This window comes from Fringilla coelebs, assembly GCF_963513975.1.
Source record: "Fringilla coelebs genome assembly, chromosome: 20".
Lineage (NCBI taxonomy): Eukaryota > Metazoa > Chordata > Aves > Passeriformes > Fringillidae > Fringilla > Fringilla coelebs.
In genome coordinates, this window is record NC_140046.1 from 10988344 (window position 1) to 11005551 (window position 17208).

The following is a 17208-nucleotide window of genomic DNA, read 5'->3' on the forward strand; positions in this document are numbered from 1 at the left end:
CAGCCAGGACAGGCTCACCACAGGGCTGGGGCTGCTGTGAGGCTGCGGCCCCTCTGCCACTGCCCCTGCTGAATGCCTGTGGTCCTGCAGGACCCGCAGTCCCTGCCCCAGGCAGGTGAAGCCCTGTTGCCCTGCAGGACGTGCCTCAGGCAGGTGAAGCCCTGCCTTGCCTCTCCATACTGTTTTGCAGAGTGGGGCTGACTACAGCTTCCTGGTGAGCCAGAACACAAAGCTCCTGAGTGCACTGGAGGACCTGCGGCACCGCTGCTCCAGCCTGGCCGAGGAGAACAGCTTGCTGGTGAGCAGGAGTTGCTGCCATGGGATGCTGTGTGGGGAGGGAGTCCTGGACACAGAGAGCTGCTGTCTGCTGCCAACTCTAAGAGATCACAGAATCACAGAACATACTGAGTGGGAAGGCACCCACAAGAATCATCGAGTCCAGCTCCTGGCCCTGCACAGACCATCCCCACGAGTCACACCATGTGCAGGACTATTGTCCAAATGCTTCTTGAGCTCACAGGATAATCTAGACAGGGCCAGAGGACAAAGGTGGTCTGGTGCTATGAGTCCTCTGCGTGCCTTCATGCTGCAGCCATTAGCTGAAGCTGGACCCTTCCCTGCAGTGCTGAGCAGGGCTGGGCAGGGGAGGGGAAGTCGCTCTTGTTTCCTCTTTAACTGGAAAAGCAGAAACACTGATTCACAGCCTTGGCTGTGGGTGACAGTGCAGAACTGCCTCCTGCTCCCATGAGAGCCCAGCACCAAGATCCTCCCCAGCTCCACCCCAAAGCCGAGCCAGGCTGCCACAGCCTGGGCCATCTGCCTTCTGCCCCCTCCCTCATCCCTGACTCCCCAGGTGGGATAGCCAGGACTCTCAGGAAAGAGGGGATACTCCCCTCCTGCATACTCCCTGGAGAGTATCACCCCTTACCAGTTCTGCAGTGTGGGGGTACAGCCCAGCCATGCTGGGCAAATTTGATTGCTCAGCATTTCAGATTCCTATCACCCCATTCAAAATGCATATTTTATATAATTTTCTTACACTAAAAGCATAAATTCAGCATGACCTGCACCCCGAGGAGTTACCCCTTATCAATCATCTGGATTTTAGTGATTTTTGACTCTCAAAAATCAGCCTCAGCCTTCCAGCCCTTGCACTCATGGTGCACTCTTACAGGGGCAGGGAGGGAAATAATCGTGAGGATCAGTCAACCTGACATTTCTGCTGATGTGAAAAGACAGCATAACACATCTAGGTTCGACCTTGGGAGAAGGAGCCATTGGCAAGAGGCAGCTTATTGGAACAGACAGATAACAAATAAAAGGGGATTAAGAGTAAAGAGAATCAATAGGAAGAAAAGGGAAATTTGCTTTGCAAATATCATAAAGTCCTTTGTCGCCTTTTCCTGCTCATGCTTTGGTGTCAAGACAATAAGGACACAGATAAGCTTGCTGTGATGGTGCAGTACAAATCCTCAGGGATGTGTTGAGTCCTGTAATCCTGGGGAAATAAACTGGGAAGACTCTGGAAGAGAAAGCCGAAAGGGTGGGCAGCCAGGATACCCTGATGCTGGAGACATGTTGAATCCTAGCAGAGCCTGCAACAGGCATGTGGATGGAGAGGGACCATGTGGGATGGTCTGGGGTGGGATGAAGGGCATCTTATGGGGACCAAGAGGTTACATGAACAAAAATACCAGGAAAACACAGTTTTCATGGACTGGAGAGGCAACAGAGATTGGTGTTCAATGGCTGGGATAGTTCCAGGAGAACAGGCCAAGCCCTGGCCAGGAAAAGGCCTCTGTGCCCTCTGTAGGCCAGAGGCCGAGATGTTGGCTCCTGAGCAAAGGCTTCACCTCCAACTTCTCCTTCTGCTCTCCAGCGCAGGAGCTGCTTCCCCCAGACAGAGGAGAAGGTGAAGCACCTGAAGAGGAAGAATGCAGAGCTGGCAGTGATCGCCAAGCGCCTGGAGGAGAGGGCCCGGAAGCTGCAGGAGGCAAACCTCAAAGTGGTGGGTGCTGGGCCCTGCCGTGGCTGGGCAGCTGGGCTGGGAGAGCATCTCACCACCAGGATCTTTGGTTTTCTGCTTCCATTGAGCTAGAAAGGCCTTTCCTTTGCCTTTTTCTTAAACCTACAGCAAACATGCTTTGCACGTCATAGCAGAGCAAGAATCACCAACCCCAGCTATTGCCAGCTTCTCTAGTCCTCTTGGGGGCTGGTTTGAGGAATTTCTTCCTGCTTGTTTTCTTATTGTAAGATCATAGTTTAAAGTAATTAACTCAGCTTTCTTTGGGCAAGTCATGAAAATAATTCATCTGACTTCAACAAAAAGAAACAGGAAGGATTTGTATAAGAAAAGGAGTGCGGTGAAGCAAAACAGGAAGGGGTGAGAGGCAGCTCTGTCCCATCCACACCTCACTGGAAATGCTGTGCAAGCCACAGGGCTTCTGCCTTTTCCAACCCAACAGCAGCTTGTTGTGAACCCTGGAGTGTGTGACATGGCGCAGCAGCAGTGGGAGGTGGCTGTAGGGTATGGGATCTTGGCCACACCTTCCTGAAGGAAAGCAGGGATTGTGATGGGGAATTCAAGCTATTTAGGGTAGAAAGGAGGAAGTGAAAGCTGTGCTGGAGAAAAGGTAGGGGGATTTCCTGGCACTGCTGCCCTCTCTGTCCCCAGGCACTGTGTCACTTGTCTGTCACAGGGTTTTGGTACTTGCAGGGCAACAGATGGACTTGTCATATACTATGTTGAGAGAAACCATTTGACATACTGTGCAGATCCTCCAGCACCTATACAAATACTGTTTTATTTGTTTCCCCAGTGAATGTTTGGGGTGAGGACAGTTTAGGGCCTGTGCAAGTCCTGGAGAACTGACTGCTGGGCTCCTGTGCTGGCCCATGTGTCCTGACAGCAGCAAGTGCTGGGGTGGCTGCACCTTTTGGAGAGTGGGCTGGAGGTACAACCAGAGAAGGGGCCCTGAGGAGCTGGGGTTGATTTGGCACTAGGTCCCTCCTGTGCTCGCTACCCAGGTCCTGTGGAGCCATGGTCACACAGCTTCTGCACATATATGAGATGCTTGGAAGGACCTGGGGAAGAAAACTTTGCACAGAGGATTCTGTGTGCCTGGTCTGGCACCAGAGGATCCCTTCCCAGATTGTCAGGCTTTGTGCAGATGAAAATAGCTGGGCAGAGAGAGGCAGAGTTGGATAAACCCAGGGACTGGATGTATCCTCACTGCCCACAGGGCTGGGATGAACAGAGGGTTTGAGCTGCCCCTTCATCGAAGTCTGTGGTGCTGATACCCAGTGGGAGAGCAAACTCCAGGGATGGGGACATCCCAGGAACTCTGCACCGGGCAGCCTCAGCTCCTGCCTGGGCAGAGCCTATACTCAGCCATCTGCCTGTCCCTGCCTGCCCCACTGCCCCTAAACACACTGCCATCCCCATCTTATGTTTTCCTCCCTCTCAGGGAGCATGTGAACCTAAACTACTTTTCCTCCAGTCCTGCTTTTCTCCCAGTCCTCCCTGGCTGCACTGGCCCTGGATGGTCTCTCCTTAGCCTCTGCCTTTGCCTCTATCTTCTGCCCACCCATGCAGAAGCTCATTCCTACTAGAAACCCATGGAATCTCTGTTTCTCTTCCTGGTTTGGCCATCTCTACCCTTGAGCCCATGCTCATCTTTCCTACCATTCTCCCCTCCTCTCTGCTGTCTTCTCTTGTCTTTTTTACCTCATCCTGGTTTTCTCTCCTTCCCCTACCCACTTCTGCCCTGCCTGCAGCCCTGTGCTGGCTGTACCTATTGAGTACCTTGTCCTTCCCACCTATTCTTTGAGCCACTTTTCCATCCAGCCTTTCCTTTTCTACTTTTCCATAGGTCGGTCCTGCTTCTCTATCTGTCTGTCCTATGGGGCCAGGCTGCATTTTTTGACAGTGCTCCCTGTGCTGGGTGATGGGGTGGTGGTTAAGGAACACCAAAGGGTGATGGGGTGGTGGTTGTTGAACACCAAGGGGTGATGAGGTGGTGGTTATCACACACGAACACACCTCACTGCTCTCTGGTGTAGGTAACTGCTCCGATGCCTCTGAAGGGCTCCAGCCTGGAACTGTGCAAAAAAGCATTTGCCCGCCAGCGTGCCAAGGACCTGACAGAGCAAGCCAGTGCTCTCCTGGCAAAAGACAAGCAGATTGAAGCTCTGCAGCAGGAATGCCGGGAACTGCAGGCTAAACTCCTGGCAGGGAAGGTGAGACACTTTGTGGGACATAACTCTGGGGCTGGGGACAAGCACAACAGCGGTGATGGAAACCAGGCTCTGGGAAGTGATGGGAGGGAATTAGTCTCAAGTGGAAGCTGAAAACGGGAGGGGATTTGATGTGTGAGCTGAGTGGGGACACTTGGGGGAGTGTGTGGCACAGGCTGTCCATATCTCTCCAGAAGAGTGCGCTGGGGGACACCGTGCTTGTCCCTCGATCAGTTCATGGATCTGAGCTGCCATTTCCAGCAGTCACTAAAACTCCTTCCCTGGAAACCCCCAAGAAGCCACAGGCACAGGGTGACTTTTCAAAGGGCTGAACTGCAAGCAAGCTGTAGAAGCAGGGCTTCCTTTTGAAGTATTTCTTTGAAAAGCATATTACCAAAAACCAGTCTAGATCCCAAGCTTTGAGCTGCAGCTTTCTGAGGAGTCACAGCCACCATGAGACTGGGGATAACTCAGTGCCACCTGGCAGGTTTATTATGATGGCTACAAATCACCAGGCTGGGCTGGGTGTTCATGAAACCATCCACAGTGCTGGTGTCTGCTCCTGGGCTGGTGATCTGCATTCCCCTCAGTACCAGCACAGGCCGTGCCAATATAAATGGTGGGATAAAGTGGTAATTCAGCTCATCCCAAGATCTAGGACTAGTCAGATGTGTTGCTCCTGCAAAGCTCTTCTCTGTGGTGGTTCTGAAAGGAGCCTCTGCCAGCTGGGGCTGGGTGAGATGGTTCCCACTCAAGGTGACTAAAGCAACCTGTTCTGGGCATCTAAGTTGCATCTTTGATTCCCAGACTGGATGCTTGCAGTTTAGGTCAGTTCAAATCTCCAAAGGATCTCAGTAACACTTGGGCCTATGCTGGTTTCCCCTTGTTTTGCTAATGCAAATGTAGTCAAGTGACACCCTACCTCCCTGCCCGCAGATGAGCTGAACACTTGCACTTCTACCTGTCCTACTTAAGTGGTATTTAGGTGACAAACACTTCCTCACTGAAAATAGCTTTATTTTTGTCCCTGAGCTCCCCATATGTTTAGTTTCACTACAGATTTGAAGGTGGATTTTCAGTCTTTCCCTAATATAGATCTATTTGGGATTAGAACAATGGGGTGTATTGGGTGTTTGCACAGAGCTGCCCTATTGATATTTCCTGGCATTAAACCTATCCAGGTCTTTCTGTGCTCTACAGTGTCAGCAAGAAGTTTCCCTCACATTTCCTTTGATTTCAGGCCCCCACAGAAAGGGGAACAGACCCTCTCCAAAGCACTCTGATTTTCCTAGCAGAGTGTGCTGGGCAACCTGAACCTGCTAGGGACAGGTGTGACAGATTGCAAAGGAATGTGACAGAAGTGGGTGAGCAAGATTCATTCCCGGCCAAGGAAAAGCACATGGGTGCAACTCCCAGGGCTGACAAATTCAGTCACTGCCTTCCTAGGCTGACCTGGGTGAACACCCTGTCCCTGGTGACTCTGTCTATGGCACCAGCAACCAGGACATTGATGCCTGAGCAGGGAGTCCACAGAAAAGAGAGCAATATAGATCATTCTGTCTGATCTTGTTTTTCCCATTTCTCTTCCAAGCAAACTGCTCATTAAATTTTAATTTCCAGCTATTTAAAATTCCAAATTCCCCTAATCTGTCTGCAGCATGCAAAATGCATTATGCCAATGAAGGGTGTTTTATGCAGAGATATGATGTACACACTCAAGAGTTTGTAACCAAATCAATTTTAATCTTGACTATTTAAATCAGTAGAAATTTTTCAGTAGCTATGAAACAGATACACTCAGTTCCCTGGCAGTAGCAGAGCTCACAACCTGCACCCTGGGCTGCAAATGCATTGGCCTTGTTTTGCAAAGCAGGGGCTCTTAGGATGGAATAAAATAATTTCCTGAGATCATACTCCAGTGATCTGCTTCCAAACAAACCCCAGCTCCAGCTAAATCCAGGCTGCAATTTCTTGCAGCATGGATTCTTGGAAGTAGAGGACTGGGAGGAACAGATGCAGGGGATTGGTATAATAGAAACTGAGGGGAGGACTCAGCTTTTTTCTACTCCCTTATTCCCCCAGGCTTCAGAGGCTGTCTGTTGGGATAGCTGCCTTTTTGTGGTGGGGGAGGGGAGATTTTATACACAGCCCCAGCCAACTTTGTTTAAAGAACTACTACCCTGATAGCCTGAATGTGGAGGTGGCAGAGAGGAGGCCCAGCTGCTCACTTCTTGAATCTATAATCAGTTCCCATTAATGCTGCCTCAGTTTCCCCCTTGCAGCGTGAGAGTAACCATGGTTCTCTCCACAAATTGTATTTATAAAGCATACACTATTTTAGGGCAAAGAAGAAGTAAACGGGGAAGGAGATTAAATTTTTTCTGGATATCAGCTATGTCTTGAATTCTCTGGCTTAGGAGCTTTCCAGGGGAATGAACAATGTCTCCTCCAGCAGCAGATTTTTAAAGACCCTTTTCATAACCTGATTTTGTACATATGGACATGCAGGTACATGTTTCTTCAGCTTCCTGAAATCTGGAAACCTTTGAAGAATCAAACAAGCTGGTAACATATTCTCCCCAGTTTTGTAAGAGTCAGATTTTGCTGGTTTCCTTCAAAAGTTGCTGTGTTTGAGTCGTGTGTGGATAGGAGTGACCCCTTGTGCTATAGATGGGTGTCCATCACACATACTGTCTTGAGAGGAGAGAAATCAAGAATGTTAGGAAACCAAATATTATCCTGAGAAAGAACTGACCAAATTCCAGATGTTCTTCATTCCTGCAACCTATCAAAGCCCAGTGCTTGCCAGCACCCACACCGAGGAGTAAAGAAAGCAGTGAGAACTCTGGTTTGGCTGGGCTGTGAAATGACATTGTCCTGCCACGCTCTCTACTGGCATGTGCTGAGATGGCCCATGCTTGGAAAAGCCCTGCACATCATGCTGGGAGAGTTGCAGGAGCATTGCAGGCCGGGTTTCATCCTCACAAGGAATAATGTTTTTGCATAAAGGATGTAAAGCAAGTTTTGTGGCTTTGGAGACCCAGGAATCAGCCATGCGTGTGTGTCACACTACCTGGGTTTTCCCAGCCTCTCCTCTTTCAGAGTTTGTGTGTTAAATGTGAGATGTCCGACCTTTTGGAGCTTGTCAGTGCCATGGTGCCATGGTTGGTTTCCCACAGGATGACCCTCGCTGCCTGAACGTCATCGAGTTCGACCGCCTGCTGCGGGAATCCCAGCGAGAGGTGCTGCGGCTCCAGAGGCAGATCGCGCTCAAGAATTTCAAGGAGTGTCTGCGTTCCTCCAAAATGAGCTCAGGCAGTGCCATGCCCAGTGCTGCTGCATGTCCAGGACCAACCAATTCCTGCCTCAAAGGTGCACCTCAACCAAAGGAGGCCTTGGGAGACCCAGTGCTGGGAGGGAGAGCTCGCAGGGAGGTGAGACAAGTGGGTCAGCGATCAGAAAGTTTGGCTATTTAATTACTCAGTTAATTGCTGTTCTTAGGGAACTTCATTTGGAGAAGGTGAGGGCTGTGGTTCACATCCACTGCAAATACGTGCAGTGCTGGTTTCCATAGGGACACATTCCAGCGCCAAGTCTCAGGGTGAGGAGGGATGCGGATGCTGCTGACAGCCCACACCAGCACAGGGACGCTGAGCCGTGCCAGGAGCTCAGTCCTGCTTGTTTTCCCTAGCACAGGGCTCCCATGCTGTGTTTTTCAGCCTAGGAAAGCAGGTAATGTTTCTTATTTATAGAATCATGTAACGGTTTGGATTGGAGGGATCTTAAAAGCACATCTCATTCCACTCCCTGCCATGGGCAGGGACACCTTCCACTATCCCAAGTGGCTCCAAGCCCTGTCCAACCTGGCCTTGGACGCTTTCTGGGATGGGGCAGCCACAGCTTCTCTGGGCAACAAAATGTGCTAGGGCCTCCCAACCCTCCCAAGCGGGAATTCCTAATTCCCAGTATCCCATCCATCCCTGCCCTCTGGCAGTGGGAAGCCATTCTCTGTGTCCTATCTCTACATCCTTTGTCCCCAGTCCTTCTCCAGCTCTACTGGAGCTCCTTTAGGCCCTGGAAGCGGCTCAGAGCTCTCCCAGAGCCTTCTCCAGGTGAGCACCCTCAGCTCTCCCAGCCTGGCTCCAGAGCCGAGGGGCTCCAGCCCTGGGAGCAGTTCCGGAGCCTCCTCTGGCCTCGGTCCAGCATCGGAGGCAGCTCCAGGGGGTGTCACCACAGCACAGGGCCTCCGCCGGTGCCGCCGCGCTCGGAGCCGCCGGGCCCCGCCAACCCCTCCGCCCGCAGTGGTTCAGCCCGGCAGATCCGGGGCCGCCTGAGGGCGCCGCCCCCGCCGCGGCCGCGCAGCCGCCAGGTAAGGCCGGGCCGGGCGCCGGTGGGGCTGCGCTGGGCCCGGGGTGCCGCGGGGCCTCGGACGGGGCTTCGCCGCCGCCAGGTAAGGCCGGGCTGCGCCGGGCGGCTCCGAGGCCCCGCCGGGGAGCGGCCTCGCCGAGCGCGGCCGTGTCGGGCCGGGCCCTCTACGGGCCGGGCCGCGGGTGCCCCGCAGCCCTCGGGGAGGCGGGTCAGGGTGTCCGAGCCCGGGCTCCGGAGGATGTGGCTCCCAGCGGCTCTGCCGGTTTCTACCCGTGTTTTCAGTATGATTAAACCCCACATCCCCCGGTGGGAGATTGGGCTATGCATCTTCCCCCCACCTTCCCGCCAGCTGCTCTCGTTTATTGCCCCCCGGCTCTTCCAGCAGATGCATTGAATATTCATTCCTTGTCCGTCTCCTCCAAGTCACTCCTGGGTTTATAAATCCCTCTCCTTCATCCGTTTTTGTGGGTTTTTGTTTTGTTGGTGGTTTTGTGTTGTTTTTTTTTTTTTTTTTTAGGTTGGTTTTTTCCAACCTCTTCCATTATTCAGTGTTCATCATCTTTGTCTCCCTCCTTTGTGTGTTTTCTCTGTCAGTTTTGTGTTGGGGAAGCAGTGTGCGGCAGCATCCTGGACGCTGTGGCATTGATTTATATGACAGCATAATGAAGTTTTCTCTCCCTTTCCCAGAAGATCTCTTTACCTTTTTGTCTAAGCACTCTTTATTAAACCATCATTAGTCTCTGTAATCACTCAGTGTCATAGGGCCCTCATCAGTGTCTCTGCTGCATCAGTGCTTGCAGAGCACAGTTCCTGCTTCCTCATATTCCACCCGCTTATTTTTATGGAATATTTAGCCAAGAGAAAACCCTCCCCTCACCCTGTGATGGCTGAGTGTCTGCAGGCACCTGTTAAAGGACTGCGGCTGAATGTCTTCTGAGCGCCCAAGCAGGTTCCTACTGGGTCTCCCTCACCCACTTACTTACTGACATCTTAAAACTCTTTATACATCGTGAATATGTTTCTCCCTGCCACGATGTAAGTTTGTTTGGATTGTTTAAAGTATTTAAGTTTTATGCAGTTTCTATCAGTTTGCCCAGAAATGGTGCCAAATGTACTCATCTGTCTTTCTACAGATGTCTACTGGAATATGCTTGAAACTCTGGAAAACTCTTTAAGCATGGCATTTGCCATCTTCCAGGTGTTTTGTGTTAAGGCAGTGTTGGAGAAGTGACTTCCTGCATGGACTGATTCAGTTCATGCCAAATGGGGTTTTAAACCCTGGGGTGAATGCTACATAATCTTTATTGTTGCTCTTTATTTTCTTAGCTTTCACAGTTCTTATACACAGTTCAGTTTCAGAGAGGTTCTCAGCCTTATTCTTCATAGTTTGATATTTCAGCCCCCATTTCCTGCCCCCCCCAAATTCGGCTGTGGTGAAGAGGGATGCACAGATGGTTTTTTCCCTCTGCCCTGCCCTTACCTTCCTTGAATGACCCTTCCATACCTTGAGTTCCACCTGATCCTGCAGGTTTTGTCAGACAAGATGGCTTTTCTCGTGCATGTGCTTTGTTTCTCTGACTCAGGAGAGCCTGTCCTCACTGCCAGAAGATTTTCTGGCTGACAAATAAGTCAGCAAGGCTAAATCTGACAGCACTGGTGAAGGGAGGAGGCTGTTGCCAGTCCCTTGGCTGAACTTGTAATATGGAGCATCCTGGGCTGGAGCCCTGGGAGCAGCTGAGGGAGCTGGGAAGCGGCTCAGCCTGGAGAAAAGGAGTCTCAGGAGGGACCTTCTGGCTCTGCACAGCTCCTGCCAGGAGGGGACAGCTGGTGAGGTCAGGCTCTGCTCCCAAGGGAACAGGGACAGGAGGGGAGGGAACAGCCTCAGGCTCGGCCAGGGGAGCCTCAGGGTGGAATTTCAGCAGGTATTTCTTCCTGGAAGGGGTCCTCAGGCCTTGGTAAGCCTTTCTGGGGAGGCTTGGAGTCCCTGTCCTCGGAGAAGTTCAAGGAAGGGGTGGACATAACTCAGTGCTCTGGGCTGGGGACAAGGTAGGGATTGGCCACAGCTTGTAGTGGATGGGCTTGGAGGTCCTTTTCAAATCCAGTTATTCTGGTATTCTCTGAAATACCAGTTTGGTATTTAGTATGAGAAGGTGATTGAAAAGGAAAAAAGTCTCAGAAATATTTCCACAGGGCTATTCCACAGTTAAATATGGGTTTCACAGCAGACCTGAAAGCTTCCAAGCACTGGGGCCCTTGAGGTTCCATGGGTTAGGTGGAGGATCCCAAGATTTCCATGTGCTGGTCGATGCACAGACTGTTGGACTCTGCAGTGAACCTTATTCCATGGATGATAGGGAGCAAGGTTCACATGGAAGGCAATTACAGACTTTTTTTTTGTTGTTTTTTTTTTGAAGCAAGAAATGGTAGCCTGGGCTTGAGTGTGAGCTCTTGAAGCTCTCAGGCTTTCAGCATAAGAGCCATGAATATAGATGTAGATAAAACCTATGTTTTCCAAGCCAAAAATAAGTTAAAAATCACATCCTAGGTATAGTACTTAGACACTGCCCTAATGGCTGGCTGTACAGGGAGTTCAGACCTCATCCCATGGATCTCTCAGCACTGAAGGTGTTCAGAGTGAAACGAGAAACCCCATGTCTGAGGAGAGGTCAGCTAAAGCTAAGGCTGAGATGGATTCATAAAATCCTGCTGCTTCCTCACAGTACAGGTTTGCTTTGATGATCTTAAAGATCTGTCCCTAAAATCTGTTTATCAAAAATAATTTCACAGTTAATGTTTAAAACCTTATCAAGACCCTTTTCCTTCTGTGTGTCTCAGTCCTTGCCCTGCAGTCAGGGCTTATTCTGGGGAGACAATGTCAAGTCAAGTATCAGCCAAGAGCAAAAATTCAGAGGATTAATGTGTGTTTGTCTGCTACCCAAATGAAAAAGCATTTTGTTAGAAACTTGTGTACAAATGTGTATAAAGTGTCTCCTTTCATCTGATTTGGTGGTGCACAAAAGCCATGGCACTGCTGCCATTTTAGCCCTTCCCAGCTACCAGCAGAGGTGGGATGCTGCATTTGTTGGTGGTGTTTGTCTGCTCTTCCCTGCCCTTAGATTCTGACATCTTCACTTATTTCTGCCTTTTTGGGCTGTGTTCTCCCTTCTCCCCCCTGTGTTGCTTTGGGGAGGGCCATGAAAGGTGTTGCTGCTGCCTCTCATTGGGTCATTAGGTGAGGCACAAATGGGAGCTTGCATCTGAGAGCTTCCCGGAGCCCGTTGTTTCTCGGAGATGCTTCAGTCGAGCTGGGCTGGTTGGCACTAGGCTCCAGGAGATTCCCAGCACAGAGATCCTTGGTGAGCTGTTCAGCTTTCTCCATGCCAAGTGGTGCAGCTCAGAAATCAGGAGTTCCCTGTGGAGTGCTGCTCTCCTGGGTGGTACTGCCAGGAAAGTCCCTCTTCCCTTGGTGTGCCCTATAGTGTCAGGATGTCCCTGAGCTCTCCGGCATCTCTTCTGCTTTCAGGTGGAACCAGGTGTGCAGCCACTGGGACCTGCATCTGAAGGACATGAAAATTTTCCTCCCAAAAATGCAGTAACAAGCCAGGAGAGCAGCAAACAGATACAGCAGCTGGTGAGTTGGGAACCTGGTTTGGGGGAAGGAGTGTGCCACTTTCTTATTTTTGTTGGGGGTTTCATATGTGCAGTCCAGGTAGAGATTTTGGGGATTGAAGTCTTTTTAGGTGCAGCTGCCCTGCAAAAGTGGGAAGCTTGGGGAATTGGTAGAAAAACACAGGCCATCTGCATGCAGAGTGTTGCTGGGTAGCAGGTCCAGGTGCTGGGCTGGCAGCGGAATATGTCACACTCAGATGAGAGGGAAGCATGTCAGTAGGTTCTGTGCTGTGTTTGGTTTATACTTATTTGAACTGGGGACAGTGTGGATGAGGAATGTGCCCCTTGTGAATTATTCCAGCAATTAAGACACTGCACAGGGAGATTTAGCAGCTCCTGTCGATCTGAAGGGTAGTGAGTAGCTGCAGATCAGGAGGATGTCTGTGCTCTGTTAGGTGCCACTGGAATTAGAATAGGAGCGAAAATAGCACAGCTGGTGTTTAAAGATGAAAATTTTATACAGAAAATCTGTTGTTTTGTTGCCCACACTTTGTTCTCTCTAGTGGTCTGTATAAATAGGAACAGTCCATCCATGTGGGAGCAGAATTCTTTCCAGACAGAAGGCTCATGGAAGAGAGGAATAGTTGGGGTTTTTTTTGATTTACCTTACTTTCAGAAAAATCTCCCTTGGTTTCTGCATTGTTTAACTTTGTCCCAAAGAGATTTTCATAAGAAAATAAAAATAACTAATGCAGCACTGGGTCTCAGAGGCTGGGGTTGAATTTCATATGCATTGTAAGAGTGTGGGCTTCCTGATCTACTTCTGCTTGTTTTGTGCAGGAAGTTGAACTCAAGAAAAAGCGCAAAAAATGTGAAAACCTTGAGCATGAAGTGAGGAAAAAGCATAAAAGATGCAAAGAACTAGTAAGTGTTCTTGTTGCCTACTTTATGAGCATAATGAGAGAAGAGGAGCCAAGTTGTTGTATGCCTCTCTTGGATTCTCTTCAGTTCATCTGAATAAGGAATCACCAGTGTTTCTGTTCATATGAACAGGTTCACAAATTTGGGGCTCCAGCCCTTAAGGTTGGGATTGTTTATTTAGTCTTTCAGCTACCTCTGGGCTGAATACAACTACACAAATCACTGGATGAAATTCCATGGCCTTTGCTAATTTGGGGAAATACTTAACAATTTTCACAGGCACTCCAGATAGGTATTGAAATGGTAATAACACCATCCCACTGTCTTTTTCTTGGCTGAAATCCTGTTTAATTCCAGGGAAGTTTTGGAGCTTGTAGCAGAACATCTGAATTTCTCCCTTCTGTTTCTGCTTTGCTTTGTTCAAGATATCAAAGACTGGTTTGAGTTGGAAGAGACCTTAAAGGTCATCCGGGTCCAGCCCCGTCGGCTGGCCCTGCGTTCTGTTTGGCAAGTGCCGCTCACTGTTGCTTCCCAGACTTCGAGCAGCATCCCACCAGCATCCTGCACCATCAGGAAGCAGGAGCAATGGAGCTGCTCTGCAGGATAATCTGGGGGAATTAGAGGGTCTTGGTGTAATTCCTGCTCTTTCTGGACAGGAGATCCAGCTGCAGGAGGTGCAGAGTGAAAATGCACGACTGGCTGAAGAGAACTTGCAGCTGAATGAGAAGGCTGGGTGGGCAGGACAGGTAAAAGCAGTATCTTTGTCAGGTTGGCAGCACTGGCTTCTGACAAACTCTGCTGAGAAGAACATGCTGTTCTTAAGTTTCCAGCTCAGTAATGGTCATGTGCTGGTCTGGGCTTCTGTTCTCACCTTCTTCTCTGGACAAATCTAATGCACAAGAGTTAGAAAGTAATTTGTCAGTCCCATGTGTCAATTTGCCACCATGAATAAGGCTTCCTACATATTTAATAACAGCTGTAAGTGGAAATGATTGTCTTTGCATTGCTGGTAGTTGTCAAGCCCTAGTGCATCCTGCAACCAAAAATTCCTTGTTGTAAGTGAAGGAGGCAAAGATGATTTCAGCAGGCTACTGAATTTTCTGTCCTGTTTTCTGTGTTTCATCCTACAATGTAGGATTAAAAATGCTTATAGACCTTGTGCTTGTTTTTTTATCTGTTCACTATGTAGCCTGTTCCTATCCCAGTCTCTTCCTCCTTGCAAAAGGGGAGGGGAGATGAATCTAGAGAGAGAAGCAGTGTGCAAATAAATTGTTACACATTGAGGTCTGATACAAATGCTCATATATTTAAGTGAAAACCTGAGGCAGAGGAGGTTCCTGATTTTGGCATCGTTGCCAGCAGAAAGCACAGAAATAAACTGGTCTCTGTTGTTTTTACAAGGAACACCTATGGCTGCTTGTGCTCTCTGAAAATCCTTTCTCTTCAGGTTGAATCTGAGAATGCTGACCTGAAACTGCAGGTTGTTTTAGTGACTAAGGAACGGGATTCAGTAATTCAGACGAATCAAGGACTCCAAACCAAACTGGAGAATCTAGAGCAGGTGCTGAAGGTCAGTAGGATCCACATGGCTTGAAGGACTTTCAAAATACCTACTGCTTCCTTTGAATGGCATAGGTTGTCTGTTTGCTTTTTCTGACCATTCTTTGACTCTGTGCTTTCACTGGGAATTCTGCTTCTGCAGGATCCTGGAACGTGGCTTTCCAAAGTGGACAGAGGTGCTTTGGAAAGGCTGCTTCGGGGATTTGGGTGGGAGATAAGGTGGACATCACTGATTTGAGGGTTTTCTCTGACAACGTTGCTCTGCCTTGTGATGGGAATTTCCTTTTTTGTGCAATGATGACATGAAATACAGGCCCTGGTTTGGCTTTGTGGCCATTGGTAGAGCACAGGGCAGGGTTTCAGTAGTGTCACCCCTCAGCTATGTGTGCCTTCTCCTGCAGCACATGAGAAATGTGGCAGAGCGGAGGCAGCAGCTGGAAGTGGAGCACAAGGAAGCACTGCTAGTCCTGCAGGAGAAGCAGGAGGAGGTCCAGCGGTTGCAGCAGGTGTGTGGTGTGTGACAGGGACGTTTTCCTCTCTGAATGGACTCCTGCACCTTGTTTCCTAGGGAGGTGTGCATGGGGGAGGTAGATGTGAGTTTACAGGGTAAGAGTGTCTGAGTCCAGGTGAACTCTGGTACCTGAGCAAAGCGAAGGACTTTGCTTGTGAATGTCAGTTCTGACCTCTCACTGCTGTGTGTCCAGAGCCCAGAGATGTTTCCAGACTGTACATGATTTCAATCATAAAATCATGGAATCATTAAGTTTGGAAAAGCCCTCCAGGATCGAGTCCATCCGCTCCCCCAGCACTGGAAGGCAGCTACTGACTCATGTCCCCAAGAGCCACATCTACCCAGCTGTTAAACTGCACCAGGGATGGTGACTTCACCAGTGTGCTGGGTGGTCTGTGCCAGGGACTGTGAAGAATTTTCTCAGTATTTGACCTGACCCTGCCCTGGAACAGCTTGATGCCATTTCTCCTTGTCCCTTGCTCCCTTGGGAGCAGAGCCCAGCTGCCCCCCCTCAGCTGTCCCCTCCTGTGAGGGAGTTTTGCAGAGCCAGAAGGTCCCCCTGAGCCTCTTTTCCTTCAGGCTGAGCCCCTTTCCCAGCTCCCTCAGCTGCACCTGGGGCACCAGACCGGTACTCCAGTCTGCAATGGACTACCAAGATAGGATGACAGTAGAAGTGAACTCAGGTTGGCTGCTCTCTGATTTACTCCCTTCCTTATTTTTCCTTAGGCGCAGGCAGAGGCAAGAAGGGAACATGAGGGAGCAGTACAGCTTCTAGAGGTAAGACAAAAGAAACAAGAGGGATTAGTGGCTCCAGATTTGGTACTTTTTATTTATAACATCGGTTTGGATGCTCTGGGTTTTGTTGGTTCTTCTGCAAAATGCTGTAGTGCCTTGCTCGGATGCAACAGATTGCTGCAGTGAAAGTAATATTTGGGTCAAAGTTCGGGGAATTATATCCTAGCCTGCTCAGTCATTAGATTGGTTACTTCATTCAGATCATGCCCAAAAACTCTTTTAGGCGTGCATCTAGTAATCAAACTCAGATCTGCCTGTTCCATTTTCCAGCATCATGTGAAAGGAGAATACTTCTGTCCGTGGGATTGTAAATTTCTCTTGTGTATGTGTGCTCTATTTATTTTCTAAGGGAAAAATAAGAAAAGTTTATTAGGTAAAAGCAGGAAACTCTGAGCATAAGGAGTGGTGAAGCTTGAGGTAGCTGCCTTGTTCCATTTGCTCTGACTTGCACACAGGGAATGTGCTTTGGCTGATGGCTGACAGTGTACTGGTGTAGCCTGGCAGATGTGCTGAGCACTGCTCTGGGGTTGATTGGCATGAGCTCAGTGTCTGTCAGGGTGACCTTGGAGAAAACATTGGATTCCTGGAGCTGCAAAAACACAGTGCCAAACCCTGAGCTTGATGTGACAATTTAGTGACTGACAGAGGGTTGGGTTGATTGTAGTGGCAAGGGGAGCATCTTCTGCTCTCTCAGAGGTTTTCTGAGCATTGAAACATCTGATATGAGCAGGTTGTCTTGCTGTACCCCCCTACAGTAGGATCTCTTGGGGCCATGCTCCTGTCTCCAGTGGTGACAAACAGTCAGGGCTGTCAGAATGAACTCCCTGTGCCCACTGCTGGGCACCTCTGTGGCTTTTGGGAGCCCAGGACTGTTGATGCAGGTGGGAAGTGTCCTTGATGGAGATTGCTCCATGATTGCAAATAGCACCAGCTATGGATGGGGCCTGGCCAGTAGAGCCCAAGAGTGCTGGGCTCCTGCTGAACAGGATTGAAATGTTGTAGGTTGGGTGAGTACTGGGGGATGTGACATTATGTCTTGTGCCCTTGCCACACCCCTTTGGGGACCTCTGCATTTGGCTGCAAAGATGGGATCAGCTGGTACAGGTGCTGCTCTACATGACCTGGTGTTTAAGTGGGTTCTGAGCAGCTTTTAGGGGGAGGGAGGGTTGCTATGGTTCTGTTTCAAGGCCATTGGAGCAACCTGGTAT

General features: G+C 49.7%; 1 protein-coding gene across 1 annotated transcript in view; it reads left to right on the plus strand.

The window, feature by feature from the left end:
- Positions 1–17208, plus strand: part of TSPOAP1 (TSPO associated protein 1) — a gene marked incomplete at its 5' end in the record, with an annotated part of 67561 nt that overhangs the window by 11788 nt on the left and 38565 nt on the right. The window contains 10 exons of the mRNA XM_084219305.1: positions 191–298; positions 1880–2008; positions 4063–4239; positions 7416–7670; positions 12128–12235; positions 13054–13137; positions 13791–13880; positions 14582–14704; positions 15096–15200; positions 15932–15982. Coding sequence (XP_084075431.1) covers positions 191–298; positions 1880–2008; positions 4063–4239; positions 7416–7670; positions 12128–12235; positions 13054–13137; positions 13791–13880; positions 14582–14704; positions 15096–15200; positions 15932–15982 — 1230 coding nt within the window. The remainder of the gene's footprint in view (positions 1–190; positions 299–1879; positions 2009–4062; positions 4240–7415; positions 7671–12127; positions 12236–13053; positions 13138–13790; positions 13881–14581; positions 14705–15095; positions 15201–15931; positions 15983–17208) is intronic.